Source organism: Phyllostomus hastatus, unplaced genomic scaffold (genome assembly GCF_019186645.2).
Source record: "Phyllostomus hastatus isolate PE091 unplaced genomic scaffold, TTU_PhHast_1.1 phas_contig_148, whole genome shotgun sequence".
Lineage (NCBI taxonomy): Eukaryota > Metazoa > Chordata > Mammalia > Chiroptera > Phyllostomidae > Phyllostomus > Phyllostomus hastatus.
In genome coordinates this window covers 21,395,427-21,422,567 of record NW_025333607.1, presented here as the reverse complement: position 1 = coordinate 21,422,567, position 27,141 = coordinate 21,395,427, and the positions used below count along the sequence as shown (strand labels likewise).

Sequence of the window (27,141 nt, the reverse complement as noted above, 5' to 3'; positions counted from 1 at the left end):
CTTAAATCATACATTTTGTTTCTAATCATTAGGGACACGTGTCAAAGCATTACAAAGAAAAATCTAAAATATCAAAACTCGTTATTTCGTCAACTGTGTATAAAGTCATCCTGTCAGTTTTATAGATACTTCGGCTGTCTTGTGTTTCTTAAGTACCAATGTCTTTATAGAAAAATTCATTCTCTGTGAAGACTAGGGAGTGTATTGTATATTGAACTAGTTCTTTCTGTTATTTTGATATTTAAAAATAAATATAAAGTCTTCTGGTCCTCGTAAAGCACATCTAGGTTTTGTTGAACACACTTTCACAGCGTGGGGTGCAGAACTCTGCATGGCGGGCACAGGGACCGAACCAGTGGAATGCCAGAGCTTCTGGGGCACATTTATGTACAGATTGTTTCTCATAAGCTCGATATTATTCTGAAGTATTTTGCATATTGAATGTATTAACCATTAAATGATTTAATGGTTTTAAGTGGCTAATATAAATTTAAATACTAATAGTGACTCGTAAACAAAACACACTACACTCTGTTGAACTGAGACAAATATGTCTGTGATGGAAGCTTATGAGGGCTTGTATTTGCAATGTTAAATTGGTCAATGATCACGGTATGAAATAATGTAAATTGTTTTTGAAAGTTACAATTCATATTAACATTTTTTCTTCAAGAAACCACGTAGTAGCATTCTCATTGTACGTCAATGTCAACGGATTAAAAAGAAACCCTCTGTAATGATTTTTTTAAAACATTGTTCTCCTAACAGGATTTGACTTAAGGCCACAGTGGGTGTTAGTGAATGTAATTTACTTTCCCATCTTCCTCATTGTTTTTCCTCTCGGGTTTTATTCCCCCTACGGATGCTGTGTAGTCATGCCCACATCGCGTGTAGTTTTAAAGTTTCCTGCTGTGTTCAGGGGCGGGTGGTCTACGCGGAGGGCGAGAGGAGAGCCAAACCACCTGGGTAGGGATCCTGGCTCTGCCTCTTCACCGCCCCAAGGCTCATCTCTAAAATACAGGCGATGGGTGCCGCCTCTCAGGCTTGAGATACACATGGCAAGGGCTGCAGTCAGTACTAGTGGGTACCTACAATTAAAATAAGATCAAGGAGTTATTTGTCCAGGGACTGCCTGTCAACACCATCAGCTGTGAATTATTGTGAATCTCAGGTTGCATCTAGTTTCTGCTCCCAGGATCTCTAGGTAAGAGCCAGCAAACACAATGCAATGTACTGATGATGAATCATAGAATCGTGCCCTTGAAACCTGTATATTATTAACCAATGTCACCCCAATACATGAAAAAAAGAACATGCAAACTTACTGCCCTCTGCTGTGGTCACTCACGGAAATAATCACGTTCACACAAACTATACATTTAATTGTTTTTTTCCCCTGCCCATTGGGCCCAGGAACCGCGAAAGGAGAGCTAAGGAATATAATTCTTGGTGGGGTACATTGGAAGGGAGCATGGCTGAAATCATTATTTGCCTCCTTAACGGTTTTACCTAAGGCTGCCCCTGGCACCTTCATTATGGAAATGGTGTAACTCTTTTCCCCTCGACACCTCTTTTCAAATCCAAAAGGCGGGGTTCAATTCTAAGCCACGAGTGTCGCAAAGACCCCGCCTAGGTTTTCGGCTCCGGCTCCGCAGACAGCCAGAGGCCACCGAGCAATCATTTAAATGAAGCGCTGCCGTCTCATTGGCCCGGCGCTGCTGCTCACCGATTGGCCCTCAAACAGGTTCAGGGGCGTGGCTGCTCACTGATCGGCTCTGTGCAGGCGTGGGGCGGTGCTGCGAGTGTCCATTGGTGGAGGAGGGAAGTTTAAGTTGCGGTAGGGCCCATACCTGAGACACCCCTGTTGTGGCGAGTTTGTGGGGTCGTTTCGTTTTTTCTGGGGTGCGGACGACTGGGAGAAGGAGAGGTGACTTCGCTGCGGAGCCGGCTGCGGCCGTCGGACTGCCATGACGACGCGGCGAGGCTGCCGGGACGCGAGTCCCCCGGAGCGGAAGTCGCCGGCGGGACTGCGGGGGTCCCCGCCGGTCCTGACCCTCAGCCACTTCTGCCCCAAGCCGTTTCTGTGCTTCGGGGACGTGCGCCTGGGCGCCTCGAAGACGCTGCCGCTGGCTCTGCTCAACCCCAACGCCGAGGCGGCCGCCGTGACGCTGCCGCGCTGTCCCGCCGCCGCCCAGGGCTTCGGGGTCCGGCCGCGCGCCTTGGAGCTGCAGGTGGGTGTGCGCGCGCCGCGCGCGGTCGCGTCTCCCTGTCACCCCTCCACCCTGCCGGGGGTGGGAACCGGGGAGGTACGGGCCGGAGGGAAAACTACGGACGCGGGGTAGGGACCTCAGAGGATGAAGCCAGGTCCTTTCGTCCACTCTGGGGACGTCCCGGTCCCCAGTCTCTGGGCTCCGGGAGGGAGCGGTGGGCAGGGGCCGCTGGCTAGCGCGCGTGCGCAGAGCATCCTTCGGAGCATCTCAGAAGCCAGTTCCAAAAGCGTTTTCGTCGACTTAGGCGTCGTGGGACTTTGCAGTTCTAAAGGAATAGACCGCGCCTTTCATGCGCCACCCCCTTTCTCTGTGTGTTTTTAATGACGCTCTGGGGCGTACCCTCGTTGGATCATCTTTTTATTGCCTCCTATCAGTCATCCTAAATGCATATAAATGCATTTCAGTGGCCGTGGCAGTCGGGGAAGCTGGGCCCACCGAGACTCCGGGGCGCTGCTTGTCCGGGTGAGATAGCTTTGTTTGGGCGGAGTGTCCCTACCGGAGACACAGAAGCACCGCTTTCGGGTTCTTGTCCACAAGCATGTGCGGTGTTGCTTTCGTGTAGTTTTCACGGTGAACGGGTCCGATGTAATTTTATCGGTGGTGTTTGCAAGAATTCCCCGGTGGCTCCTCCGCACCGCGTTGGCCAGTGTTTTGGTCCTTGTCACCAGAACCAGAGCAGGTCACTGCTCCTCTTGGCCGCTGGCCTTTCCGTTTGCAAGAACCCGAGAAAGTATGAAAATACAGCCGAATGTCACCAGTATGAGGCCTGGCTACCAGGGGCTCTGAGCTCCGCTCTAAGCCCAGGTCACCGGCCTGAGCTTCAACAGTGTCCCCCTCCTCCCCATTTCTCTCCAGGGCACAATGATTCCTTTTGTGATGTGGAATGAAAAAAGGTTTTTGGTTTGTTTGTTTAGAATTCACTGTTTTGTAGAGAAAGCATTCACTGTCCTTATTTCCTAAAACCAGCTGTTCTTGATGGTTGATAGTTTCCCCTTTAAATCAAACTTTGTCGTCCTCCCCCCACCACCCCTTAGAAAATGCACAGACACAGAGTTTGTTCTGCCCTGTGAGGGTTTCGGGCTGTGGGTGTAGCTGTCAAAGTCTGAACTCTGGAGAAGGACTGCCTGGGTTTTGCCTACTCACAGTTTGACTTAAATACATAAAGCTTTCTGGCCCGTGGTTACCCTGCCTCTATGGTCTGGCAAATGTGACCGTTGCAGTGCTGCGTCCTGGGCATGTAGGCATGTGAGGACGGGGTGGGGAGTGTTCTCGGGGACTCCTGAGACTGACCCTGGAACACAAGTGCTCAACGAACACTGGTGCTCATGATGATGTGGTCACAGAAGTTTGTGGGCAGAAGGAATTTAAGCTGATTCTTTTCATGTTTTTTTGATGAAAGTCTTCATAATGAAAATTCTTTTCTATTTGAACTGGAAGCACTATACATATTCTCAAAAACTAGAAATATGTGATTAAAATTTAAGCAACCACTGATAACTAAAAATGATTTGGAGACTGTTCTATTGCTTTACTTACAATGAAGATTTTATTACAATTTCATCTTGTTGTGAACCTTGTTATTACTAGTAGCTTTTTTCCTTATGATCAAGTGAGATATGTGAGGGAAGTTATTGGACTTAAATGTTATTATGGTGTAGAGTGTTGACAACTAACAATCATTAGTCCTATGCCATAGTCTAAGTTGTATATAATATGTTTCGGTTACTATGCACCATCTACTGTTAGAAGTAATTTTAAAATTTTCTTTTGATTACAGCCAAAAGAAAAAAATGTTATTTCTGTGACCTGGACACCAGTAAAAGAAGGCCGAGTAAGAGAGATTCTGACATTTCATGTCAATGGCATTGTGAAGCATGAAGTGGTATTATTAGGGAATGCAGAAGAGCCAAAAAAGAAAAAGGTAACCAGTTTTCACTATTCTGTGATGTACTCCAAGAAAAGAATATGTAAGAATTACTTTGCTAACACTCTTGAAGTGAGCCACATACATAAAGCTTCTTCCTAAAGGCTATCTTCAATGGCCACCAACTTAATTTGTGTTTTTGCTTATTTTTACAGAGGAGTCTTTGGGATACCATCAATAAGAAAAAAGTTTCGGCCCCTTCAAATCGTAAGAGGAGGATTTCAAATATTCAAAATGTTAATCAAACGTTTAGTGTTTCCCAAAAAGTGGACAGAGTTAGGAGCCCACTGCAGGCTTGTGAAAACCTGGGCAGGACAGAAGGCTGTTCTCCAGCAGAAAACAGTTCTTTGGTCCTCGAAGAGAGTAAAATACCCATCTCACCGATCAGCCCCACTTTTAAAGGGCACCGTGGGGAGCCCTGCTTGCCCCTGTGTGTCCGTCGGTCCACCACCTACACGTCTCTTCATGCCCCTGAGAATGGGGGGCTGTGGAAATTAGAAGAGGCCAACATTTCCAAAGATTTTAATGAGAAAGTCCTAACTGAAACTTCCTTTAGCTCCGTAAACAGCAACGGCCAAGTTGAAGAGGGCAGTCCACTTAGTCTCACCCCGAACTGTCCTCCCACTTTGAACGTCACACAGAGCCATGGGAGTTTTCTAAGTCCAGATTCTTTTCTAAAGAATAGCCACGCAGCTGGTCATGAACTACACTTAGTGCCATGTGTCTCGCCGGGCACATTTCTGAAAGACAACGCAAGGCCCGTGCATTTGGAATCCAAAACTGGGCAGGAAGTGTACCGGACAATTCTGAGTCCAGATTCTTTCCTAAAGGACAATTATGGGCTAAGTCAGGGGGTGGGGTCGGAACCAGTGACTCTAGTTCTGTCCCCAAGTCGGTTTGTGAAAGAAGATATAACACATAGATCTCTCTCTCAACCAATGTGTCAATTATCACCATTACTAAACGGAAATTCTCAGGCCTCAGCGTCTCCTCAAGTTCAGAAAAAAAATGAAGTTTTACTGTATATTCCTGAATGCCAGGGTTCAAACTCTCCAGAAACTATTTTTGAAGAACCTAAATCTTCAGAAATGAACCCAAATTGTGACAGTTTGACAAAACGCAATCAGCCTCAACTTTCTGCAGTTCAGGGTATTTCTGGTCATAGCCACAACACGCAGCTCAAGAGACGCCCAATCCTTTCTGCGACTGTTACTAAGCTGAAGCCCACTGGTACCAGAGAAAACAAAACCCAGACCCGCCAGCCGAAGGCGAGGAGGTGTCTCCGCAGTGTAGAAGGTGGAGGTGAAAAAGTAACTGATAATGTAAAGGAGGAAGATGCTTTTCATTCTTATCTCCCAGTTATAGATTCAGTAGTAAGTGGCTCTGCGAGTTGCAAAAAAGGGATAGATCCTTCCTCAAAGGCAGCGTCGGCTGCTCGCAAAAGAAGGAGCGAGGGAAACCAGGAGGAGGCGTGCGTGCCGGTCAGGGCTGCAGATGACGCCGAGGCACTGGCGACCCAAAGGATCCCTTTTTCTCCCTGGGAGCCTACAACATCAGCTGCTAAAAAGACAAGAAGGGTGATCACACCTGTCTGCAAACAGAGCAGCGGCAGAGAGAAGCTCCACCCGAGGAAGAGAACTGGTGAGTTGTCTGCAGAGCTTGAGTGACAGTGACCTTGTAAAGGGCGTGTTTCCTGTTTCCTGGTTCACAGGTTTGCTGCCGGGGCTCTTGAATTAGGGTGCACTCCTCAGTCCCCCACTTGCTTAGTGGGGGGCCGCGTGGGGCGTGGGGCTGGGTTCTGGAACAGTTGTGATCTTGTTCGTATTTAAGTTTTGATGTTTTGTTTGTCATGACTTTTGATTTTTTAAAATTATGGCATTCAAACACTTACCTTCACTACTGAGTGTTTGAGACACTCAGAGTTTTGGACCCAGGGAAGTCCTTCCCTCGTCTCAGGTTCGTCTCCTTAGTCAAGGTCCAGGTGGGAAGGCCCAGCTAAGTGCCTGGCCCCCTTAATACCGTCCGAGGCAACGCAGGAGAGGCCTCTGCCTCTCGCTCACTGTGCGGGTCTGAACACTCCAGCCGCACTCCAGCTCCGCTTGCTCTGTGCCTGAACTCTGTGGTTGGTCTCCAGAGTCACGACCTCTAACCTCAAGGAAGCCCTGAGCCCCTGTTGGCTGTATTTTCCTGGTTTATTGACCGGATCGCTTTGCTGCAGACTCTCTGCACCTTGCCTTCTTCCTCCAGGAGCCTCTGACACCGCCTTTGCCTCCTTTCTGACGGAGACTGTCGGTCGTACTGTTCAAATGACGCTCTGCTCTGTCTCCTGCTTCTGTTCCACCGAGGTTCTCACCACGGCTACCTCCGCCGCTGCAGAGCGCCCTTCAGCCCTGCGCCTCCGGCCTTGCCCCTTCACTCCCCGCTCTTCCCGTTTCCCGGGATGCTGGGCGCCCGGAGCTCCCGCCGTGGGTGTGATGGACCCGCCGAGTCACACTGTCCTGCCCGGTGTTGGTGCCGAGAGGATGTGATTGTGGGAGCCCCAACTGGAACTTTAAAGCAGTTTGTTCAGGGAACTTACTTCATTTTGTAATGCTGTTATTCTGCTTTTTAATTTATTTTAGATTCTTTGGCACACAAAACCCCTAATTCTAAAACAAACAGGAGGACAAAACGCGTTGTTCCGGTGGCACAGACTACTCTGACCTTGATAAAACCCTTGAAAACAGGCAAGTGTCCGTTGTCGTGACCGTCTTTGAAAACCCAACACACAGTGAAGCAGTGACTGTGTTTCCGGCGGAAATGAGCTGGAATTTTTCTTGAACAAAAGGCTGGAAGAACTGTGGCGTCTGCGTTCACGCAGCAGTCGGGGTGCATTCTCAGACTTGCAGGAAACTCACTGGGACTTGGGGTTTTTAAATAACCGGGAGGTGCTGCCTTACTTTCCCCTTTTTCTTTTTGTTTTGTTTTGTTTGAAAAAAATCACTTTGGCTTTTGATGGTATTTTTTCCCATGACCACTTACCCCCTTTATCCGTTCTTCCACCCCCCACCCCTGCGGTCACCCACTGTTCCCACGTCCACGAGTCCTTTCTCTCGTTTGCCCGATCTCTTTTTACTTTGGTTCCGTTTCATGCCCCAAATGCCTCCCTCTCTTTCTGGCGAGTCCTGGGGAAGGGGGTGTTGTTGAGAGCCCCTGCTGGGAAAAGTGGTCTCTTGCTGTATGCTATGTAGCAGTTTCGAGGGGACTTGCTCACGCGGTGACCTGGCTGCGTCCTCAGGCATTCCTCGGCACCCGATGCCGTTCGCTGCGAGGAACATGTTTTACGACGAGCGCTGGAAGGAGAAGCAGCAGCAGGGGTTCACGTGGTGGCTGAACTTCGTGCTGACTCCCGACGACCTCACTGTGAAGACCAGCGTCTCCGAAGGTAGACCCCACGGTCCTGTCTCCGTTGAAGAATGCCCTCGTTCGGGCAGAGAGGGCTTAACGTGAAGTTTTCCTTTTTAATTGCACACATTTTATTCCAGTTGATGGCACGGTTCGCCAGTCTGTTGACATGTATGCTAAGAATTGTGTTGGTGAGAATGTTCAGGGGACTCTGGACTGAACATCCCACACTTTGCGTCTTCTTCTCACTTTGCACTCGCTCACATCAGCCAGAGCGGTTCCCAGGTGAATGATCTCAATGCTGATCCGGTCCGAGTTGCAGTGACACGGGGCTGCTAAGGAAGTCGGCTCAGAGTCATGCATGCTGGCCGGGCGTCCCGTCCCGGAGGAGAAATTTTTGTGGCGTGGCCTCTTCGCCCGGGCGCGTTGTCTCCGCCCTCTTCTTCTGTTTTTCTGCTTCCACCGGGCTCCTTAGTCCCGACCCTGGCAGGCGGGCGCGAGAACCATGCGTGCTCCAAACCCTGCTGCTGTAGGGCGGGTTCCGCGCACCTCGGTGTTCGTCCTGGGGGCCTCCTGTGGGAACCACGGAGACACGCTGTCCACCGACGTCCGCAGGGTTTCTCCTGGAAGGGAGCGAAGCTGAGCTTCGCTGCTGTCCCGTGGAGGTGGCAGGGGTTGGCCCAGCAACTCGGGAAGAGGGAAAGGCCCTGCAGGCAGACCCATCGGGCGGCCCCTGGGCTCCGAGGCCACTCCCTCCCTGTCCTCTAGCTGCAGCGTGAGCCTGAGCGCAGCCTGTCGTTTTGCTCCCCTTCTTGAGAGCGAGTGTGCGCGACAGAAATTCCAGCCGCACTGCAAAACTTAATTGATTGAGCAAGTCGCGTTCCCCCGGAGCTTCCCTGTTTGATTTTTGAAGGGGGTGCAGGCAGAGGAGCCCCTCAGGGGGCTCTTTCACTGGTCTGGGCTCCAGGTGACGATGTGTGGGCGGGGCGCTGGTGGCCGCGGCTGGGAGGAGTGGCCGGGCAGGGGCCCCTTCCCCAGGGAGAAGCCACAGGCTGTGGCGATAGAGTGGCCTCAGGGGCCGAGCCGGTGGCGACGCCGTATTCCCAGACGGAGCAGCAGAGAGCCAGCGAGGCAGGGGCCTGGAGTAGGTTCTGCCCCGGCGTCTCCAAGGGCATTCATCGCTGGACTTGAGGGTGTGTGTGCCCACTGCTTAACCAGAGCGTGTTTCTTTTGTTTTCGCCCAGTAAACGCCGCGGCTCTGCTCCTGGGGGCGGAGAGCCAGCATAAACTGAGCGTGCCCCGGGCCCCCACAAAGGACGAGATGTCGCTCAGGGCTTACACGGCCCGGTGCCGGCTGAACAGGTTACGCCGCGCCGCGTGCCGCCTGTTTACGTCGGAACCGATGGTGCGGGCCATCAGGAAGCTGGAGGTGGAAATCGAAGCCAGGCGGCTGGCCGTTCGCAGAGACAGGCACCTCTGGAAGGATGTGGGTGAGGAGACTGTGCACAGCTGTGGCTCTTTCTTTACACACGCGGAGATTTTGTGTTTTGGAGTTGAAGGCTGTGCCGCGTACCGTGTCACATACTTGAATGTCATCCGTTTGAGTGGAAGTATAGTTCACTTAGATGAACTTATTTCATATGAGTGATTATCCTTCGTCCCCCCTGGTTTCTCTGCACGGAACTTTGTTTCCTGTGGCTGATTTTTCCTGCTTCCCCCCGCGTTGCAGGAGAACGGCAGAAGGTTCTGAGCTGGCTGCTGTCGTACAACCCTTTGTGGCTGCGGATCGGCCTCGAGGTACGTGCCCCTGTCAGCTCAAGCTGACAAAAACAAGCCTTCATTGAAAGTGCCCGCTGTGTTTTGCTGGTGTGCTTTCGTATTTGTTTAGGCATCCACCTTCGTCGTGCGGGAGACCCTACTCTTCAGTTTATTGCAGGTTTTGGAACAGACCAGTCTTTGGGACCGAAAGGAATCTAATAATCGGGCTTTCCTTTATCAGGGAATTGAGGGCTAGAGAGGGCACATGCTAAGTAAGCCCATCGATGTCACATAAGTTGACAGTGTGCTTGCTAGGATTTGTTTAGTCTCACGGTAACTGAACTGAAATTCAGCTCGGTCTCTCACTTCTCAGTGAGACGCCTGAGAGCCATCGCGTGTCACACCGCCATGGAACCTCGGCCCCGAGGGACCTCCCCATGTGCCGGAGCTCTCGGCGGCAGAGGGAGAAAGGGGGGCAGCTGGAAAGGTTAATTGCTTTAAAAGTCATAATAAACACATGATGGTGTTAAACTAATTTCTTATTTGATTCATTCATTGTAAACAGGTCTGTACTTCTCAGATTATGGCCTTCGGTGATTTACAGATGGTTTTAAACTTATCTGTTAGAAAGTTGACCATATTTTGGTTTCTATTTCATCTTCAGGATACACTTAGTGGGATAGTTACAATTTAATTTGACAACATGTGTACATTGGGGAGTTCTTTAACTTAAAGGAAAAGGGATTAAAATACAAATATTACCAGTCAGCAGATTTTAAAGAGTTCATCCTAGCCCCAAGCTTTTGACGTCTCCACTGTGAGGTGTGCATACTGGACACACTCACAGGTGCACCAGACGCGCGCGCCTGGTTTGAGGAGGGCACCAGGCAGACACCCGGGCCCTCCCCTGCCGTGTGCGAGGCGCCACGTGGCCAGGCCTCGGAAGACCGCCGCCTGCCTTCCCGTGGCGGCCCTTCGCCTCTCCGAGAGCAGCCGGTCCTGACTCCGGCCCCGACCCCCTTCCAGACGGTGTTCGGGGAACTCATAGCTCTGGAAGACAACAGCGACGTCACGGGGATGGCCGTGTTCGTTCTGGGCCGCCTGCTGTGGAACCCGGACATAGCCGCCGAGTACAGACACCCCTCTGTCCCTCACCTGTACCGGGACGGTGAGCAGTCCTGCCCCACCCCGGGCGGGGAAACGGCTCCTTCCCAGTCTTCCCGTCTCTGTGTGCGTCTCTGTGTGCGTCTCTGCCCGCCAGAGACACCAGCGTAGGGAGGGTCCTCTCCCCACTCCGCCCCGCCCGTCCTCCCTGCTGCAGTCCCCATGATTCCTCCACCCCCCCAGTTATCTTTGCCTGTCCGTCGTCTCTCCCCGCCGTGGCCCTGTGTGGGCTGTGGCCGTGGGCCGTCGCCCTGTGGGGATGGTGTTTGCTTTGTGTCGATGCTGCCTGCAGCCCCGGGGAAGGCGCCTGCCCGTCGCAGGTGCTCACGGAGGACTGGGTCAGGGAGGTGAGCCGAGGCCCCCGAGGCCCGCGTGCCTCCCCTCCCGCTGGACTGGGCGCCCCACCGGAACCCGCCTCGCGGCGCCGCTGTGCCGCAGGGGTCCAGTCTCGGGGAGCACCGCGAGGGGCGCGTGGTGTGCCGTGCCGGCCGCTGTCCCTTCCTCCGCTAGCGCGTTGCTGTCCGTCTTAGGTGGGCCGGGCCATCACACGTGGACTGGCTCTGCTTTCTTGTGCTTTCTTCAAGGCCACGAAGAGGCTTTGTCTCAGTTCACACTGAAAAAGCTGCTGCTGCTGGTTTGTTTCCTGGATTACGCTAAAGTCTCCAGACTCATCGATCATGACCCCTGTCTGTTCTGCAAAGACGCCGAGTTCAAGGTGCGGGGTCCACTTCGTACCTTGTGCTGAGCAGTTCACACTCCGGACTTCCGCTGGCTGTCACTGCACGTGTTTCCTCTGTGGGGAAGCTCGTTTCTCTAGGCCCAGTGCTCGGAGGGGACGGGAGGCGCGCCCCGCGAGCCCGCCCCGGGCTGCAGCGCTCCCCCGGCCCGGGGCCCTTGCTGCACGCTGGGGACGAGCAGACCGCTTCCGGGGAGTCAGTTTCTGGGGGGCATTTCTGTCCTAATTTCCTGGGTTAGCAAATGAGCGCTGGGTTTTAAGTGTGGAGTTCATCGGAGCAGACTTTGATAAGGCTTGCAAGCACAGAATGATTTAAAGGACCCTGTTCTGTAAGCCACAGGAGGCTATCGGACCGTGACGCCCGTGCCGTGTTTCTCCGCAGGCGAGCAAAGACCTCCTGCTGGCGTTTTCCCGAGACTTCCTGAGCGGCGAGGGCGACCTTTCCCGCCACCTCGGCTGGCTGGGGCTCCCCGTCAGCCACGTCCAGACGCCGTTCGACGAGTTTGACTTTGCCGTCACTAACCTCGCCGTGGACCTGCAGTGCGGGGTGCGCCTTGTGTGAGTACCAGACACAGGATCGTTTCCCTCGGGAGCGGACTGGACTTTTCTGGGGAACTTTTGGTCTGTAGTTACACAGTCTCTCTTGCTCTTTCACGTGCCGGAATGCGTTTAGGGTTGGGAACCTGGAGCACATTCTGCAGCACTGCTGGGAAAGTGGTGTCGGTTTCGGGGCCCCGACCCCTGTGTCCTGTGCACAGGGCTGTCCCTGCCTGCACGGGCCGAGGGTGTGTTCCCGGGTGTGTGTGTGTGTGTCCCATTGTGCTTTCTCCCCACGGCTCCTGGACCTCAGCCCTGGGCCCACTGTGAGCGCCGGCTGTGCCTGCTGGCGGCAGAGTGGCAGGGCGGCAGGGCTGGCCGGGACTCAGAGTCTTTCTGACCCGGGGCTCTGAGCTGGGGGGTTTACGTGGGCGAGAACCGTATTTACATGGATCTTATCTCCGTGTACGTTATACCTAACGAGGTCGTCTGGAAACCCCTTCCCTGTCTGTCAGGCGAGCGGTGGAGCTGCTCACGCAGAACTGGGACCTCTCCAAGAGACTCCGGGTCCCTGCAATCAGCCGCCTGCAGAAGCTGCACAACGTGGAGCTGGCCCTGCAGGCCCTGCGGGCCCGAGGCGTGCAGCTGCAGGACGAGCATGGTGCGCACGGGCCAGGCCTCATCCCCCGCGGAGGCGCCCACCCGCCCGCACCGCGCTGACCGCCGGTCTTCTCCTTGCAGGGAGTGCGATCCTGGCCAAGGATATCGTGGACAGGCACCGAGAAAAAACCCTCGCGCTGCTTTGGAAAATTGCGTTGGCTTTCCAGGTATTGTATGTTCAGTGCATTTTTGTCAATTTGCTGAGTAAGGACCAACAGTAATAACTTTGCTTACCAGGCGTTACTTTGTCCCAGGAACTGTGATAATTGCTTTACACTTGTTTCGGTTCACACTTCACCGCCCCCGCCCCTCCAAGGTGGGCGTTACCGCACCGCACGGGTGAGGAGACTGAAGGGACAGGTCGCATCACGGGCGGGAAACGGAGACGAGACGGGGACCCGGCCCCGAGTGGCCTGGGGTCCGGGGCCCAACCGCTGCCCCTCCCGTCACTTCCCTGTGGGCTCGTCTGCCTCAAAACAATACACGGCCGTGGCTTCTGCGGCGTGAAAGCAGCGTATCAGAGGGCTTGGGATCTGCTCGCAGGACAGAAATGTGTATTCATTTTGTGTTGCAGGTGGACATTTCTCTTAATCTACATCAGCTAAGGGAAGAAATCGACTTTCTAAGGCACACGTGGCGCCTGAAGAAGACGGCGTCCACGCTCTCGAGCCGCCAGGACGCCGGCCGCGGCGCGCGGGCGGACCCGAGGCCGGGCGGGCCCTCCGCGCCGCAGAGCGGGAGCGAGAGCGTCGGGCTGCTGCTGGAGTGGGCGGACGCCGTGTGCGCCTTCTACCGCAAGAACGTAAGCGCCGCCGCCGCCCGCGTGTCTGCCCCGGGTGTCCCGTGACCCTCGGCGGACGTCCTTAGTGTCGGCGCGTGGATCCCGCTTCGTGTTTCCCAAGCGACGGTGTGTGGTCATTTCGGGTGTCCCTAAGAGAGACACATGCCCTCGCTGGGGATCCAGCAGCACAGCCGTGCACAGAACCGGGGGTCGGATCTCGGGGTGAAGGTGACGGTGAAGGCAGGGAAACCCGCCCGCAGAAAGGGGGCGGAGAGAGCCTGACCAGGGGCAGGGGGACGAGGGGGGCAGAGTCTGAGCTGAGGCGTGAAATGCGCCTGCGAGCTGACACACGCCAGTCGGGCGTCTGGTGAGGAAACAGAACGCGGAAGCCGACACGGAGTGCGTGTGACTGCGTGCGGTGAGCGGTTATACCTCCCACCAGCACCGGTGGGGAGCTTGGGAAGTACATGGGTGGCCTTCTGGGTTTGACTTAAGAGCCAGAGGCCGCTGAGGGCCCTGGGGAGACTCTGTCCCAGCCTTTCTCTGGACCCCCGGGGCTGCTGGCCATCCTTGGCGCGCAGACGGTGTCCCCACCTCGGCCTCTGTCCTCGAGAGGCCCCTCTCTCCACGGGCCTGTCTCTGTGTCTCCCCCCTTTGCTTGTGAGGAGGCCAAAGTCCACCCTGGGGTCAAAGTCCACCCTGCTCCAGTGTGAGCCCCCCCGATTGACTACATCTGCAGTGAGCCTCAGTCTGCCCGTGTCACACCCTGGGGCTCTGGAGGGATGTGAATCTGGGACGGACCGGTCTGACCCAGCAGAGCAGCGTGGTCCGCATCCGTCTGTGTTTGGGGGCGTTGACCGCCCGCAGCTGGGAGCAGCGCTGCGACTGCGCCACTCACTGCACTGGGCGGCGGGCGCGGGCGGCGGGCGGCTCTCCACCATTCGGAGGAAGTGCGACTGCAGAGCCGTTCGTGTCTCTGCTCCCCCCCCCAACGCAGCTGACCCCTCCCGGCCGTCCCCACCAGGTGGAGAATTTCACCGTGTCCTTCTCAGACGGCCGTGTGCTGTGCTACCTGGTCCACCACTACCACCCTGGCTACCTGCCTTTCGACGCCATCTGCCAGCGGACCACTCAGACGGTGGAGTGCGCGCAGACGGGCTCGGTGGTCCTGAACTCGTCCTCTGAGTCCGAGGAGAGCTGCCTGGACGCGCTCCTCGAAGCGCCTGACCCTCGCGGTGGGTCCCCTCTGTGGGTCGGGTCTCAGGCTTCGGCTGCGCCAGGCCCGAGTCCTGCCCAGAGCCCTCTGGTCTCCCTCCCTTGCACAGCAGAAGGCGCGGCAGAAGTGCACCGGGAGCTCCTGGAGAACGAGAAGAAGAACTTCCGGCTGGTCGGGGCTGCCGTCCGGGACCTGGGGGGCGTGCCCGCCATGCTGCGCCACGAGGACATGTCCAACACCATCCCGGACGAGAAGGTTCGCAGAGGGCGTTCCTCCGGGGGCGGCGGCCGGCTCCCCCGCCTGTCGCTCCTCTGACTCCGCGCTTCGTGTCCTCAGGTGGTCATCACCTTCCTGTCGTTTCTCTGCGCGAGGCTCCTGGATCTCCGCAGGGAAACCAGGGCTGCGCGGCTCATCCAGACGGCGTGGAGGGAGCACAAGCTGAGGTCAGACCGGCGCCGCCACCAGGTGCGTCGGGACGGGGACGGCGGTGCGGACTGGAGGCCTCGGCCTGCCCCTCGGCGGGGGCTCGGCGGGGTTTGCGCTGTGCCCACGCTGGGGGTTCCCACGACCTTGTGGGCTTTGAGCTGGGGGCGGCCGAGCCTGCCTCACCCCTGACGCTGCCTTCACTCGCGGTGTCCTGCCGCCCCGCCCCGCCGGCCGCTGGCCCGCCTCCGCCCGCCGCGGGTGGGTGGGGGGGCTTGCCCCGTGTAAGTCTGGGGCAGTGCGCTGGGGCGCCTGGCCCGGCGCTGCTCCTTCCTCCTGGACCGGGAATTCTAGGAAACGCCGGTCAGAATGCTTTGGGTTTTTTTTTTAAGGATGGAATCTGCTTTTTTTCCCATAGATTGTTTTTTATTCCCCCCGGTTGACCGGATATTAACTGCAGAGGTTTCTTAGCTTTTTCGCTGGTGCGATTTCTTTGCTTGCTTTGTGTCTGTGGCCCGAGTAGTGGAGGCCCCCTTTCACGAAGACCACGGCTTCTCCCCTTCCTCCCGAGGACCGCGCTCCCGTCACGCAATCCCAGTGTGACGTGGTCGCACGTGCCCCTCTGTGATTCGGAGCGTGAAGCCGCAGCCCCCCGTAGAGGCTGACTGTGTCCCGAACGGCGGGGACCTGGGCCGCTGAGCACGGCTGAGTGACAGTCGGGCTCCGGGCTGGTCCCCGCGCCCAGCCCACCCTGGCCTGGCGGGCCATCCTGGGTGGGGACGGGAAAGGCTGTCCCACACGCAGTGAGTTCCGGGGGGGTGTTTTATTTCCAGGGTCAGTTCGATTAATCTTTCATGGGTGAGTTTCTTACAAACAGTAATTCCGGGTCTCGAGTGAGGGTTTAACCTTTTTCTTCTCTCTCTTAGGAGAGAGACAGAGCCGCGAGAATCATCCAGTCAGCTGCAGCCCATTTTCTGGCCAAGCGATGGCTGCAGAAGGCGGCCGGCGCGGCCCGGGTCATCCAGAAGCACTGGCGGAGGGTCTTACGGCAGAGAGAGCTGCTGATGCTCAAAAAGGCAGAGCTGGAGAAGATTCGGAATGAATCGGCGCTGGCTATCCAGGTAGAGTCTGCTGGGATTTCTGCAGTTAGGAAGTTTTCAGGGCATTGGGAGGAAGAAGGCAAAATGTGATAAAGTTTAAATTGTTGTAGTTTAGGTTTCTGCATTTTATCTGGTACTCAGCTCTAGCAAATGCTTAGGGAGCACCGGAGCTCTTGCTTCCAGCATGTGTCATCAGTTTGACGCAAACTCGCATAAAAATGAAAGAGGAACAAGCAGATACTCAGTGCCTCCCTCCTACCCGTGCGACTCCGCGGTGCTTGGCACGAGGCTCCGACAGAGCGACACGCCTGCTGTTCTCCGAAGGGGCGAACGGCCTGCCTGGCCAGGGCCGCGCTCGCCGCCTGTCTGGGGAGCTTTCCGGCCTCTCCTCCGTGGCCCGTGGGCCCGTCCTTCTGCGCGGCGCGCCCTGAGCCGCCAGGCGCCGCCTCCTGCCTGCCCTGCGGACCCGGGAGCTGTTCTCCCAGGGCACACGCGAGTTTCCCCTCCAGCCCGCGTGGAGGGCACGGAATGGCAACAGCACTTACACTGCGGCCGTGGCAGGCCTACGCTAGTTTCCCAGTAGAAAAGTATTTACCGTGCTTACTTTACATGGTGGGCATTCCTCACATCTGTGTGTTAGCTTCTGGCGTTACCGTAGATCCTGTTTTGGTCACACCAGAGAGGTGTGTGCAGTTCACGTTGGCCCCGTGTGAATGCCATGGGTCCCGTGGTGGACGGTGCTGCTGTTGGCGAGGACACGCCGGACTGTCTTCCCAGGAGGCTGCGCCGTGTTCAAGACACAGACGTTTCTCTCTTCCCGCGTCTCTTCGGAATTCTGCTGTTTAACCACGTAGCCTCGCTTTCTGATTGTGGGAGAAGGAAGCAGTTTTAGCTCTCACGAAAATGACGGCTGAGAGCGGCCTGGCTGCCTGGGTGCTGGAGTCCCTGTGCTCACGTGGTCGGGCCGCGTTGTGACAGCACGGGCTGCCGCCCCCAGACGGTCTGCAGCCGTCGCAGGCCGGCTGTAGGACTCGGAGAGACGCTCCTCCTGGAGACTGCTTCGCATCAGTCAGTGGGCAGAGAACATTGCGGCAGCTTCCTTGTGACTCTTCTCGCGTGTGACGTTGTTCTGATGTAGACTGGCTTGTATTCCTTGAGTCTCTGGAAGACAAACGCAACAGAAACATTAGGATTGAGACCAGGATTTCTGAATTGGTGATAGCTATAGCATTGCAGAAACTAGACTACAAACAAAAGAGGCAAACTTTTTAAAAAATATATTGCTTTTTAATTTAATGTATTTTTAAGCAGAATGTTTAAAAATTGTGCATTCAAATGTGTTAAGCATACAAAGGTGTGTCTTTTACTTGGTGTTCCTTATTTCTTGCAGAAACATTGGAGAAGGTATTCCACTAGGAAGAAGTTTCTGAAACTGAAACATTACTCAATCATCCTGCAGTCCCGGATAAGAACGAAAATGGCTGTGGCTTCCTACAAACGGTGCGTGTGGGCGGCCGTCACCATCCAGCGCCGGTGGCGTGCGTGCGTCCGCGGAAGACGGGACCGGCAGAGGTATCGGACGCTCCGGGCCTCTTGCCTCGTGATCCAAGCCGCGTTCAGGAGATGGCGGCACCGCAGGACGCGCCTGCGGACGGAAGCTGCGGTCAGACTGCAGCGGGCCTTCAGGCGGTGGCGCGCCGGGAAGCGCGCGGAGGAGGAGAAGTCCGCTACCCTCATCCAGTCGTGGTTCAGGATGCACAGGGAGCGGCGGAGATACTCTCGCACCCGATCTTGCGTGCTCACCATTCAGGCCGCGTTTCGGCGCTTTCAAGCCCAGAGGGTGTATCAAAGGCAGAGGGAGGCCGTCCGGACCATCCAGACCCGCTGGCGCGCGCACCTGCAGGCAAAGGTGGCGCGCACCCAGTACCTGCGGAAACTGGCCGCGGCCGTCCGCATCCAGGCTGCATTCCGGGCGGCGCGTGCCCGGCGCCTGCGCAGACGGGACGGGGCTGCCCGAGTGCTCCAGTCGCACTGGAGGACGAGACAGGAGAGGCTGCGGTTCCTGGCCCTCAGGAGAACGGCCGTCACGCTGCAGGCGCACGTGAGAAAGCATCAGCAGTCGCAGAGGTACAGGAAGGTGCGGCAAGCCGCCCTCGTCATTCAGACGCGTTTCCGAGCGCACATCGCCGCCCGGACAGCCCAGGCGTCCTACCAGAGGACACGTTCCGCCACGATTGTCCTGCAGGCTGCGTGCAGGGCGTGGCGAGCCAGGAAGACGGTCCGTCACGCCCTCACCTGTGTCGTAAGGATTCAGTCGTGTTATCGAGGTCACGTCTGCAGAAGACGCTTCCTGAGCCTGAGGCACGCCACGGTGAAGTTCCAGTCCATTGTCAGGATGCGACAGGCCCGTGCACGGTTCCTGCAGCTGAGGGCGGCCGCGGTGTTTGTCCAGCGGAGGTACCGGTTCCTGCAAGCGGCCGCGCGCCGGCGAGAGGAGCTCAGGCGGGTGCTGCAGGCCTGTGTCAGGCTGCAGGCCTGGGCTCGCGGGCACCTGGTGCGGCGGCAGGCGCGGCTGCAGAGGGCGGCGGCCACTTCCCTGCAGGCCCACTTCAGGATGAGGACGGCGCGGCGGAGCTTCCTGAGGATGCGCCGGGCGGCGCTTGTCGTCCAGAGGTGCTTCCGTGCGCACCGGGCCCGGCTCCGGCTCCGGCAGCGGGAGGCGCTGCGTGCGCAGAGCGCCGCCACCTGCCTGCAGGCTGCGTTCAGAGGCCACCGCGTGCGCCGACTCCTGCGCCGGCGGGCCCTGGCCGCGCTGACCATCCAGAGTGCCCTCCGGGGCCACAGGGAGCGGGCGAACTACCGGCGCGTGCTGCAGTCCGCCGTCCGGATCCAGAGGTGGTACAGGGCCAGCCGCGCTGCCCGGGCTCTCCGGACTCAGTTTCTGGAGAGGCGGGCCGCGGCGCTCACCCTCCAGGCCGCTTACCGGGGCTGGCGCGTTCGCGAGCAGGTCCGCAGGGAACGCCGGGCGGCCGTGGCCGTTCAGGCTGCCTTTCGACGGGCCCGGGCCCAACGGCGTTTTCAACAGCTGAAGGCCGCTGCGCTGGCCCTCCAGAGGCGTCGCAGGGCGCAGGCCGCTGGCCGGGCGCCGCGCCGGGACTATCTGCGTCTGCGACAGGCGGCGCTGGCCCTGCAGGCGGCGTGGAGGGGCCGTGCAGCGCGGAGGCAGGTCCGGAGGCAGCACCAGTGTGCCGTGCTCATCCAGTCCTGCTACCGCATGCACGCGCAGCGCCGCAGGTGGGTGGCCACGAGAAAGGCCGCCCGCCTGATTCAGACGTGGTACCGGGCCTGCTGCTGGGCCAGGAGGCAGCGGCTGTCGTATCTGAAGACCCGGGCCGCCGTCCTGGTGCTGCAGTCGGCCTACCGCCGGCTGCGGGAGAGGAGGAGGAGAGCAGAGGAGCGCAGTGGGGCCGCGAGCACCATCCAGGCCGGGTACAGAGCCTACAGAGCCAGGAGGCGCCGGGCCGCAGCTGTCGCCATTCAGAGGTGGTACCGCAGTGCCCGAGTCGCACACCGCCAGCGCGAGGCGTACCTTCGTTTAAGGAAGGCGGCGACCAGAATCCAAGCCGTTTACAGGGGCAGGAGAGTCAGGAGACATGTTCGACGGATGCACGCGGCAGCCACCTTCATCAAAGCCACGTTCCAGACGCACCTGTTGACCACGAGGTACTGCAAAATGAGAGCAGCGGCTGTCGTCATCCAAGTCCGATACAGGGCCTACCGCCGAGGCAGAGCCCAGCGTGCACAGTACTTGGCGGTTCTGCAAGCCGTGGGCATTCTCCAGGCGAGTTTCCGGGGAGCGCGGGTTCGGTGGCGCCTCAGAAAGATGCAGGCTGCCGCGGTGGTCGTGCAGTCGCACTACCGGAGGCACCGGGAGCAGGCGCGCTTCAGGAAGGTGAAGGCGGCCACGGAAGCTGTGCAGCGCCGGTTCCGGGCTCTGAAGGCGGGGAAGGAACAGTTGCGAAGGTACAGGCGGCTGAGGCGCGCCGCGGTCCTCCTCCAGGCTGTGTTCCGGGGCGCGAGGGCCAGGAGGCGTGTCAAAGCCATGCACGCGGCCGCAGCTCTCTTTCAGCGGAGATTCAGGGCTCTGAGGGCGAGAAGGAGGTTCCTCTCTCTCCGGAGAGCTGCTCTTTGCGTCCAGAGGAGGTACCGCGCCAGAGTTCTCGCGAGGCATCACTTGGCGTTTCTGCGGTTACAGCAGGCCGTGATCACGATCCAGTCGGCGGTGAGAGGGTGGGCGGTGAGGAAGAGGCTGCGAGAGATGAGCAGGGCCGCCACGGTCATCCAGGCCACGTTCAGGATGCACCGAGCGCAGGCGAGCTACCAGGCCCTGAGACACGCCGCGGTCCTGGTGCAGCGGCGTTACCGGGCGTGCAGAGCCGCGAAGCTGCAGAGAGAGAGGTTCGTCCGCCAGAGGCGGTCTGCGGTGGCCGTTCAGGCCGCCTACAGGGGGCTGAGAGCGAGACGGCTGCTGCAGGAAGCGCACAGAGCTGCCGTCCTCGAACAGGGCACATGCGGGACGCACGGGCAGCCTGTTTTCTGCCATGAGGGTCAGTGGGCCACACAGGCGATGCAAGAGAAACACGGGGCAACTAGAGGGAAGGCTCTTGCGCCGAGTGCGCCGGCGGAAGCCGGAGCCCGTGTTCAGGTGGGTTCCCCGGACTTGGCCGTGGGGAAGCAGGGTCAGGAGCAACAGCTGGCTGCCACCGCTGTTGAGAAGCACTTCAGAGACTTCCGAGGGAGGAAGCGTCACCTGCGCTTGAGAGCGGCCGTGGCTTGCGTCCACAGGAAACACAGAGCGATCGCTGCGGCACGTACTCTGGCAGCCCTCCGCCTCCCGGCTTCTCACGGAGACGCTCGGGAGCAGGGGGGCACCTCGGGCAGGCCCCCGGCAGCCCCACCCGTTCAGCCCGCCTGCAGCACGCACGGGGCCCACGCTGCCCGCTCAGCACAGGGAGGCGCGGCGGCTGCGGTGCAGAGTCCCTGCAGGCCGCGTGCCCGAGGGACAGCAGGGAGGAGGGGTTCTTCAGCGGTCCAGACGTCTGCTCCAGCTGCTCGGGCTGCACTTAGGAGCATCCTGGCTCGGCTTGAACTGGAAGACACCGCCGAGGAAGACCTGGCAGCCACCGCTGACCGGCCTGCCTCCCGCTGCGGCCTGGCTGAGACGGGACAGGAAGCTGCCCGGAGCTCGGCGGGGGGGCCTCCCGTGTGCTCTGAGGCTCTGGTTGCTGGTTCTCGGCCCGCGGCGGGTCGCTCTCGAGGCAGGGCTGCGGTGGCCGTTCCCACTGCTCTTCACACAATGGCCACGGGGACCCGGGACTGGGAGCTGTGGGCTGCCCGGCGAATTCAGCCCTTCCTGCGAGCGGCTGCGTGTCGGAGAAGGTTCGTCCGGCAGAGACGGGCTGCGGTCACCCTGCAGCTGTCCTTCCGGGCGCGGCGGGCCAGAAGACAGCTCTCGCGGTGGCGGAGGGCGGCGGCGGTCTGTCCGACGTGCCTGCGAGCCTGTCCGTCCGCAGGACGTCAGGGACGGGCGTGTGTACGGGCCGGGAGCAGCGCTGTCACTGTTCAAGCCAGAACGAGAGGGCGTCTGCAGACACGGAGGTCTCAGAAAGTTAAAGCGAGCGCCTTAAACATGCAGGTACTTACTGAAATGTAGACCACCTTAATATTTAAGAGTTAATTGCTAACTTATGTCCTTTTACATTGAGCTTGTGCAGAAGTAATATTAGCTGACTGCTGTTTTCCCTCCTCTAGATCCCAGGCGAGAGAGCCAGCGTTCGGCTGCTTCGCTTCGCCGCGGCTGCGCACCACCACCTGAGCGCGCTCAGGATCCAGAGAGCCTACCGACGTCACCTGGCCGTGGAGAAAGCCAGACGTCGTCTTCGTGCGGCCATCCGCATTCAGGTGAGCTGCTCCCTTGCAGGGAAACTGCGGCATGTGACTGACTGGGCTATGAGTTTCCGGTGTTCGGTAAGTAATTCCCAGGCACACCCTGCGAGGCCGCACAGCACCCGGCCTGCTGCCGCCAGGCTGTGGGTGGTCGGGTGGGCTGGGGAGAGGTGGGTGGGCTGCGACCCGGGAGCGGGGCTGTGGCTCACTCCCTGGGGGAGGCGCTCGTTCCCGCACCTGCCGGCGCAGCCAGGGGGCGCCGCTGTGCACCCTCGCCAGCACCTGGTGGGGGGGGCGCGGTTCTTGTTTTGGGTTTCCATTCTTATCTGTGTGTTGTGTGTTTTTCTTAATGTGTTTTTTAATGTGTACTTTGCCCATTTTATGTTGGGTATCGTCACTTCTGCTTTATTAGGGTTCTCTATATGTTCCTGCATATGAGTCCTGTTTGTACGTGTTAACATATTCACACATAAAACACCCAGCGAAGACGTGTATCGCAGAAAGATACGTGCAGCGTGAAGTGACTCACAGAACTCGTGGGAGGAAGGGCTACGCAGGGTGGAGTCGGACGCACCCACGGTCCGGCACAGCCCGGAGGGTCAGCGCGGGGGCGGGGAGTGACGCCCCCGAAAAGGGCTGACTGGCGGTTCCGGTGTGTGATTAGAAATGAACGGTTCTGTTTCATTAGGTACGTGTGTATACACGCATTTATTAACTTCTTAAAAACTAAAGTCAAGTCTTCATACGTTTCAAACAGAGATGGTTTCGAACCAGATTACAGCTGAGGAGGCAGATGCGGAAATGTCACAGCGTCGCAAACGTAAACCGCGAAGCGGAAGACCGCCAGAGGCGGCACCGGGCGGCGTCGCTGATCCAGAGGGCCGTGCGCCGCTTCCTCCGCCGCAGAGAGCTGGAGAGGGTCAGGAACGGGGTCGTTCAGATGCAGGTGACCGGGACTGTTGTCAGTCGAGTCCAAGACCGCGGTCAGCAGTTCACTTACAGGAAACCTGACATTTTGAGAGCAGTCACACGCATTTTGAAAACCTGAGATTGGCCGAGAGAATCAGTCATCAGTACTCAGCTACCACAAGTTCATTGCTGCAGCCCTTTTTAATTTTTTCAGAGTTCCTGGAGGAAATTTATGTTTGAGAGATGAAAAGCACATTAGCAGTTTGAATAGAGGTTAAATATTTGGTCAAGGAATGAACTTCACTTTATGTGCAGGAATATGAATGCATTTCCTCTTAGGAAGTTGATTTGGCTCGTCCTTAGCAGCTGGGATGGGGTGTTAGGTGCGCAGGGCCTGCTCACATCGCACACGTTTGGCGAGCACATTGCCTTCGGGGACACACACGAGGACAGGAGCTCCCAGCGTTGTGGGCTGCAGGCTCTCAATCGCGGTGTCTGGCCTCGCAGGCGCTGTGGAGGGGCTACTCTTGGCGGAAGAAGAACGACTGTGCCAAGATTAGAGCCGTGCGCAGAAGCCTCCAGGCGGTGAACGCGGAGGCCCGGGAAGAGAACCGGCTGTCCCGGAGAGCCGCCCTCGCGCTCCACGGCCTGCTGACCTACAGGCACCTGTCGGCGGTCCTCGAGGCTCTGAAGCACCTGGGTCAGTTGCCGCGTCCCCGCCGTGCCCGGGGGAGGCGGCAGATGCGCGTTTCGCAGACTGCGCGGCGCGTGCTCGGCGCCACCGTGCTCGCGAGGGCTCGCGCTGTGGCTGCGCGCTCACCGCTGCGCCTTGCCTTGCAGAGGCCGTCACCAGGCTGTCCCCGCTCTGCTGCGAGAGCGTGGCCGGGAGCGGGGGCGTCGCGAAGGTGCTGGCCCTGATCCGGAGCTGCAACCGCAGCGTCCCCTGCATGGACGTCGTCAGCTACGCCGTGCAGGTCCTGCTCAACGTGGCCAAGGTGGGTTTCTGCCCTGCCGTGGCACCTCCGCGGGCCCAGAAGTCTCGCTCGGCGGACGGGGTTTCTCTCTGCTCGTCCCTAGAACTCGGGTCCCAAGTTAACATTCCTTTACTCCCAGGAGTCTCGGGGGCAGGGAGAGGTGTTGAACCTGCTAGCATGATGCTGAAGAAACACTGATATTTGATGGTTTGTTTTTTCTGTCTTTGTAGTGCTACTAACAGCGATTAGTAGCTCCGATTGAGGACTTATTTATTGAGAACTACCTCTAAGGCACTTCATAGCGTTATTCCCATTTGAATGAGAAGGAACAATTCTGACATAAGTCCCTTAGCGGGGGGGCGCCAGTGTGTCGAGCTCTGGAGCTGGACTCGGACCCCTGTCCGTGTGCTGCTGGACTGGGGCTTTTCTCCACGCACTGCACCGAACTGGGGACCCTCCTGTGTGCACGTGCGGCAGCGTGTGACGAGATACGGCTGTGACGTCGTCGCCCCAGGCACCGAACTCGGGCGCAGGCAGCCGAGGGTGAGCAGGTGGCGGGCTTGCCGTCCGCGCCCAGCCCCTCAGCCACACTCCGAGCCCTTCGCCCTGTACTCTCGCAGGGAGGAGGGCAGGTTAGGGTCCCAAACTCCGATGCCAACTGCCCGGGTTCGAACCCCAGCTCCGCAGCTTTCTCTGAGCCTCTCTGCGCCCCGCCTGCCGTTGGGTGTGGGGTGGGTGTGGCGACGTCCCTGCCTCAGGGCTGTTGGGAGGATGTGGTGCGTCAGGGTGTGGCGTGTGGACGTGCCACACGCGTGTGAACTGTCCATCTGGCCTGGCTGTTACTTCGGCCTCCCTGTCATCAGCTTCGCTTCTTTCCGCGCCCGTTGCAGAAAGGGCAATGGAGCCATTAAGCACTGAGGCACGGAACGAGCACCCCAGACTCACCGCTGGGCGGCGCGCTCCCTGCGCAGCCCCTCCCCCGCCCCGGCAGCGGCGGCCGCAGGGCGGCCCACAGACGAGCCTGAGTCTCGGTCGCGCCTGCGGCGACCCGGCGGAGACAGGGCGTCTGCATCCCGAGAGGCGCTCACTGCAGGCTTGTCTCTGCTGACTCCGGGGCTTCGCTGTCGGAGGTCGGGACTTGATGCATTGTCTGTGGAAGCTTCACGTGGGTAGGGAAGGGAAAAGTGACAGCGCAGGTGCGCCCGTGAATCCCGGGAGGTGCCGTGAATCCCATGAGGTGGGTTCAGAGTTGGCGGGGACACCCAGAAGTCCTTCTCCCGAGTCGTCTGCTCTTGCTGCCGAGGATCCGAAAGCTCGGCTCTAGGAAGATGTATTTTTTTTGGTCGGGTTGTCCCTAAGAATGCCTGTGACTGTCGTAACTTCCCGTCTCGTCGTGTCCCCTTCAAGTACGAGAAGACGATGCCAGCCGTCTACAGGGCGGAGGCTTGTGTGGACACGCTGCTGGAGCTTCTGCAGGTGTACCGGGAGAAGCCTGGCGACAAGGTCGCGGACAAGAGCAGAAGCATCTTCAGCAGAACTTGCTGTCTGTTAGTGGTCTTACTGCAGGCCACGGGCCGCGCCTCCGTGAGTCCCACTGCGCGCGCGGGTTTACCTCTCACGGCCCTGCGGCTGCCGGTGCGGGTGCGTTCCGGAGGGCGCGTCGGGGGTGGGGGCTGGGAGCAGAGGGGCCCGCGCAGGGAGGCGGTGGTCCAGGCGGCAGCTGTGCCCGGCCCAGGGCCGCGTCCCCGGCAGCTCTGAAGACGGGAGTCCACTGGCCCGGTGCCTGAGTGTGCTGGGCGTTGACTCTCACACTTGCCTTTCTATTCGGTGTTAAGTGTGCAGTGTTTGAACACGTGCCTTCCTTACAATTGTCGTACAAATGAGCTTATACTGCAAGCCAGCCTGACTTCTGGACTTGGCGAGCTTGGGCTTCGACTGTTAAAAGCTCTCAAGTTTACTGCACAGCGTTGATTTATTAGGGTTGACCGTGGTAGCACAGACGGAGTGTCGCGTTTGCTCCGCACTAGTGTCGGTCAGCGTGTCTTTCTCTTTCAGGATGTCTGGGACAGGCCCAGAGTTGTGGACTGTGTGCACAGCATCTACAGACTCACGGCCCGTAAACACGGGGTGAACAGAGAAAGAACACCTTGTGGACACAATAAGAATGCTTCGAGAAGCACTCCCGGAGCACCTGTGAGAAGCAGGGCAGTTCCCAGGTGAGCGGCAGGTGTGCCGTGGGTTCGCGTCGCTGTCCGTCGGCGCGTTCGGCGGACCTCAGCCGACAGGCGGCCACGAACTGCGTGTGGCGTCTGAGGATGGGACGGCGGAGGACCAGGAGGAGAAGCTGCTGCACCTGAGGGGGAGAAGCTGCGTAAAGAGCGCAGCGAGGGCTGGCGCTGTGGACAGTCGGGTCAGCCTGCGGGTGTGCACGGGGGTCAGTAGGTTCAGGAAGCGCCCTGGGGAGGAGAATTCAGAGAAACGGGAGTCCCCAGCTGAGTCTCAAGGTGACCCCCATCCCCCCCGAGGTCAGACGGGGCAGAGCCAGCCAGGAGCTGCGGGGACCGGCTAATCGGGAGGAGGACGTTCCGAGGACAGTGGCGTCTCCCTCGGGGGGCGGATGCTGCTGGGAGGTCGCTTAGGTGGAGGGGGAGCCGGAGGGGGCCGGCAGGGCGGGTCCCTGCTGCGGCGGGGCAGGCGCAGGTGGGTGTGGCTGACAGAACAGAGGGTCCTGGGTTTCCTGTGACACCGAAGAAGGCAGATGTCCCCGGTCGCCCAGTGCCGGGGAGCCGCTCCGGGCCCTGTCCTCCTCACCCGGGGCTGTGCGGGCGGCTTCCTGTCCCTTGTCCTCGTCACGGTGCAGCGGTCGCCAGGGGCCAGAGCACGGGTGATCGGCCTGCACCGGGCCGGCGGTGCCAGGCTCGCCCCGAAGTGCGGACAGGACGTTCCGGTTGACCTGGTAGCTGGGAGGGGTGGGAGTCAGCGGCGTTAGCGAAGGGGATGAGTTGCTGGGCCTGGTGCCAGGGAAGCGTGGGCTCAGGGGCAGCCAGGTCTTAGTGCAGGCCCAAGGGCGAAGGAGACTCTTCCGAGAGAAGAGCCTGAGTGACGCAAGACCTTTACCGTTTTCGCAGGCTCCAGCCGGACTGGGTTTTGGGCCGGGACAACGGCATGGCAGAAATCACAGCCCCCCTGCAGGCCATTCAGATGGTGATGGACACGCTGGGCGTCCCCTGCTAGCGAGGGGGCAGGCGCAGGCCTTCCCGCGCCCGGCGCAAGGACTCGTGGAGCTGGGTTCTGGATTCGGGGTAGAACTTCTAAAATCTGCTTTGTTTTAAAATTAAAAAATAAATGTACCACATAAA

At 58.4% G+C, this 27,141-nt stretch overlaps 1 protein-coding gene across 3 annotated transcripts; it reads left to right on the top strand.

Moving 5' to 3' along the window:
- The first annotated feature begins 1,779 nt into the window (after positions 1-1,779).
- ASPM (assembly factor for spindle microtubules) lies at positions 1,780-27,141 on the top strand. Of its 3 annotated transcripts, none has more exons than XM_045816820.1 (25): positions 1,780-2,231; positions 4,048-4,191; positions 4,350-5,835; positions 6,816-6,920; positions 7,472-7,618; positions 8,823-9,068; positions 9,308-9,375; positions 10,363-10,504; positions 11,085-11,215; positions 11,619-11,794; positions 12,289-12,434; positions 12,515-12,600; positions 13,008-13,235; positions 14,239-14,449; positions 14,543-14,685; positions 14,767-14,895; positions 15,780-15,974; positions 17,344-21,648; positions 21,765-21,914; positions 22,657-22,845; positions 23,316-23,508; positions 23,649-23,803; positions 25,190-25,366; positions 25,838-25,998; positions 26,911-27,141. In XM_045816820.1, exons 1-25 carry the CDS (start codon positions 1,968-1,970, stop codon positions 27,014-27,016), a joined length of 9,483 nt encoding a protein of 3,160 aa, XP_045672776.1. In that variant the 5' UTR covers positions 1,780-1,967; the 3' UTR covers positions 27,017-27,141. The 3 variants fall into 3 exon arrangements, with proteins under 3 accessions (XP_045672776.1, XP_045672765.1, XP_045672755.1); XM_045816809.1 differs by having other exon boundaries at positions 14,540-14,685; XM_045816799.1 differs by having other exon boundaries at positions 14,239-14,685.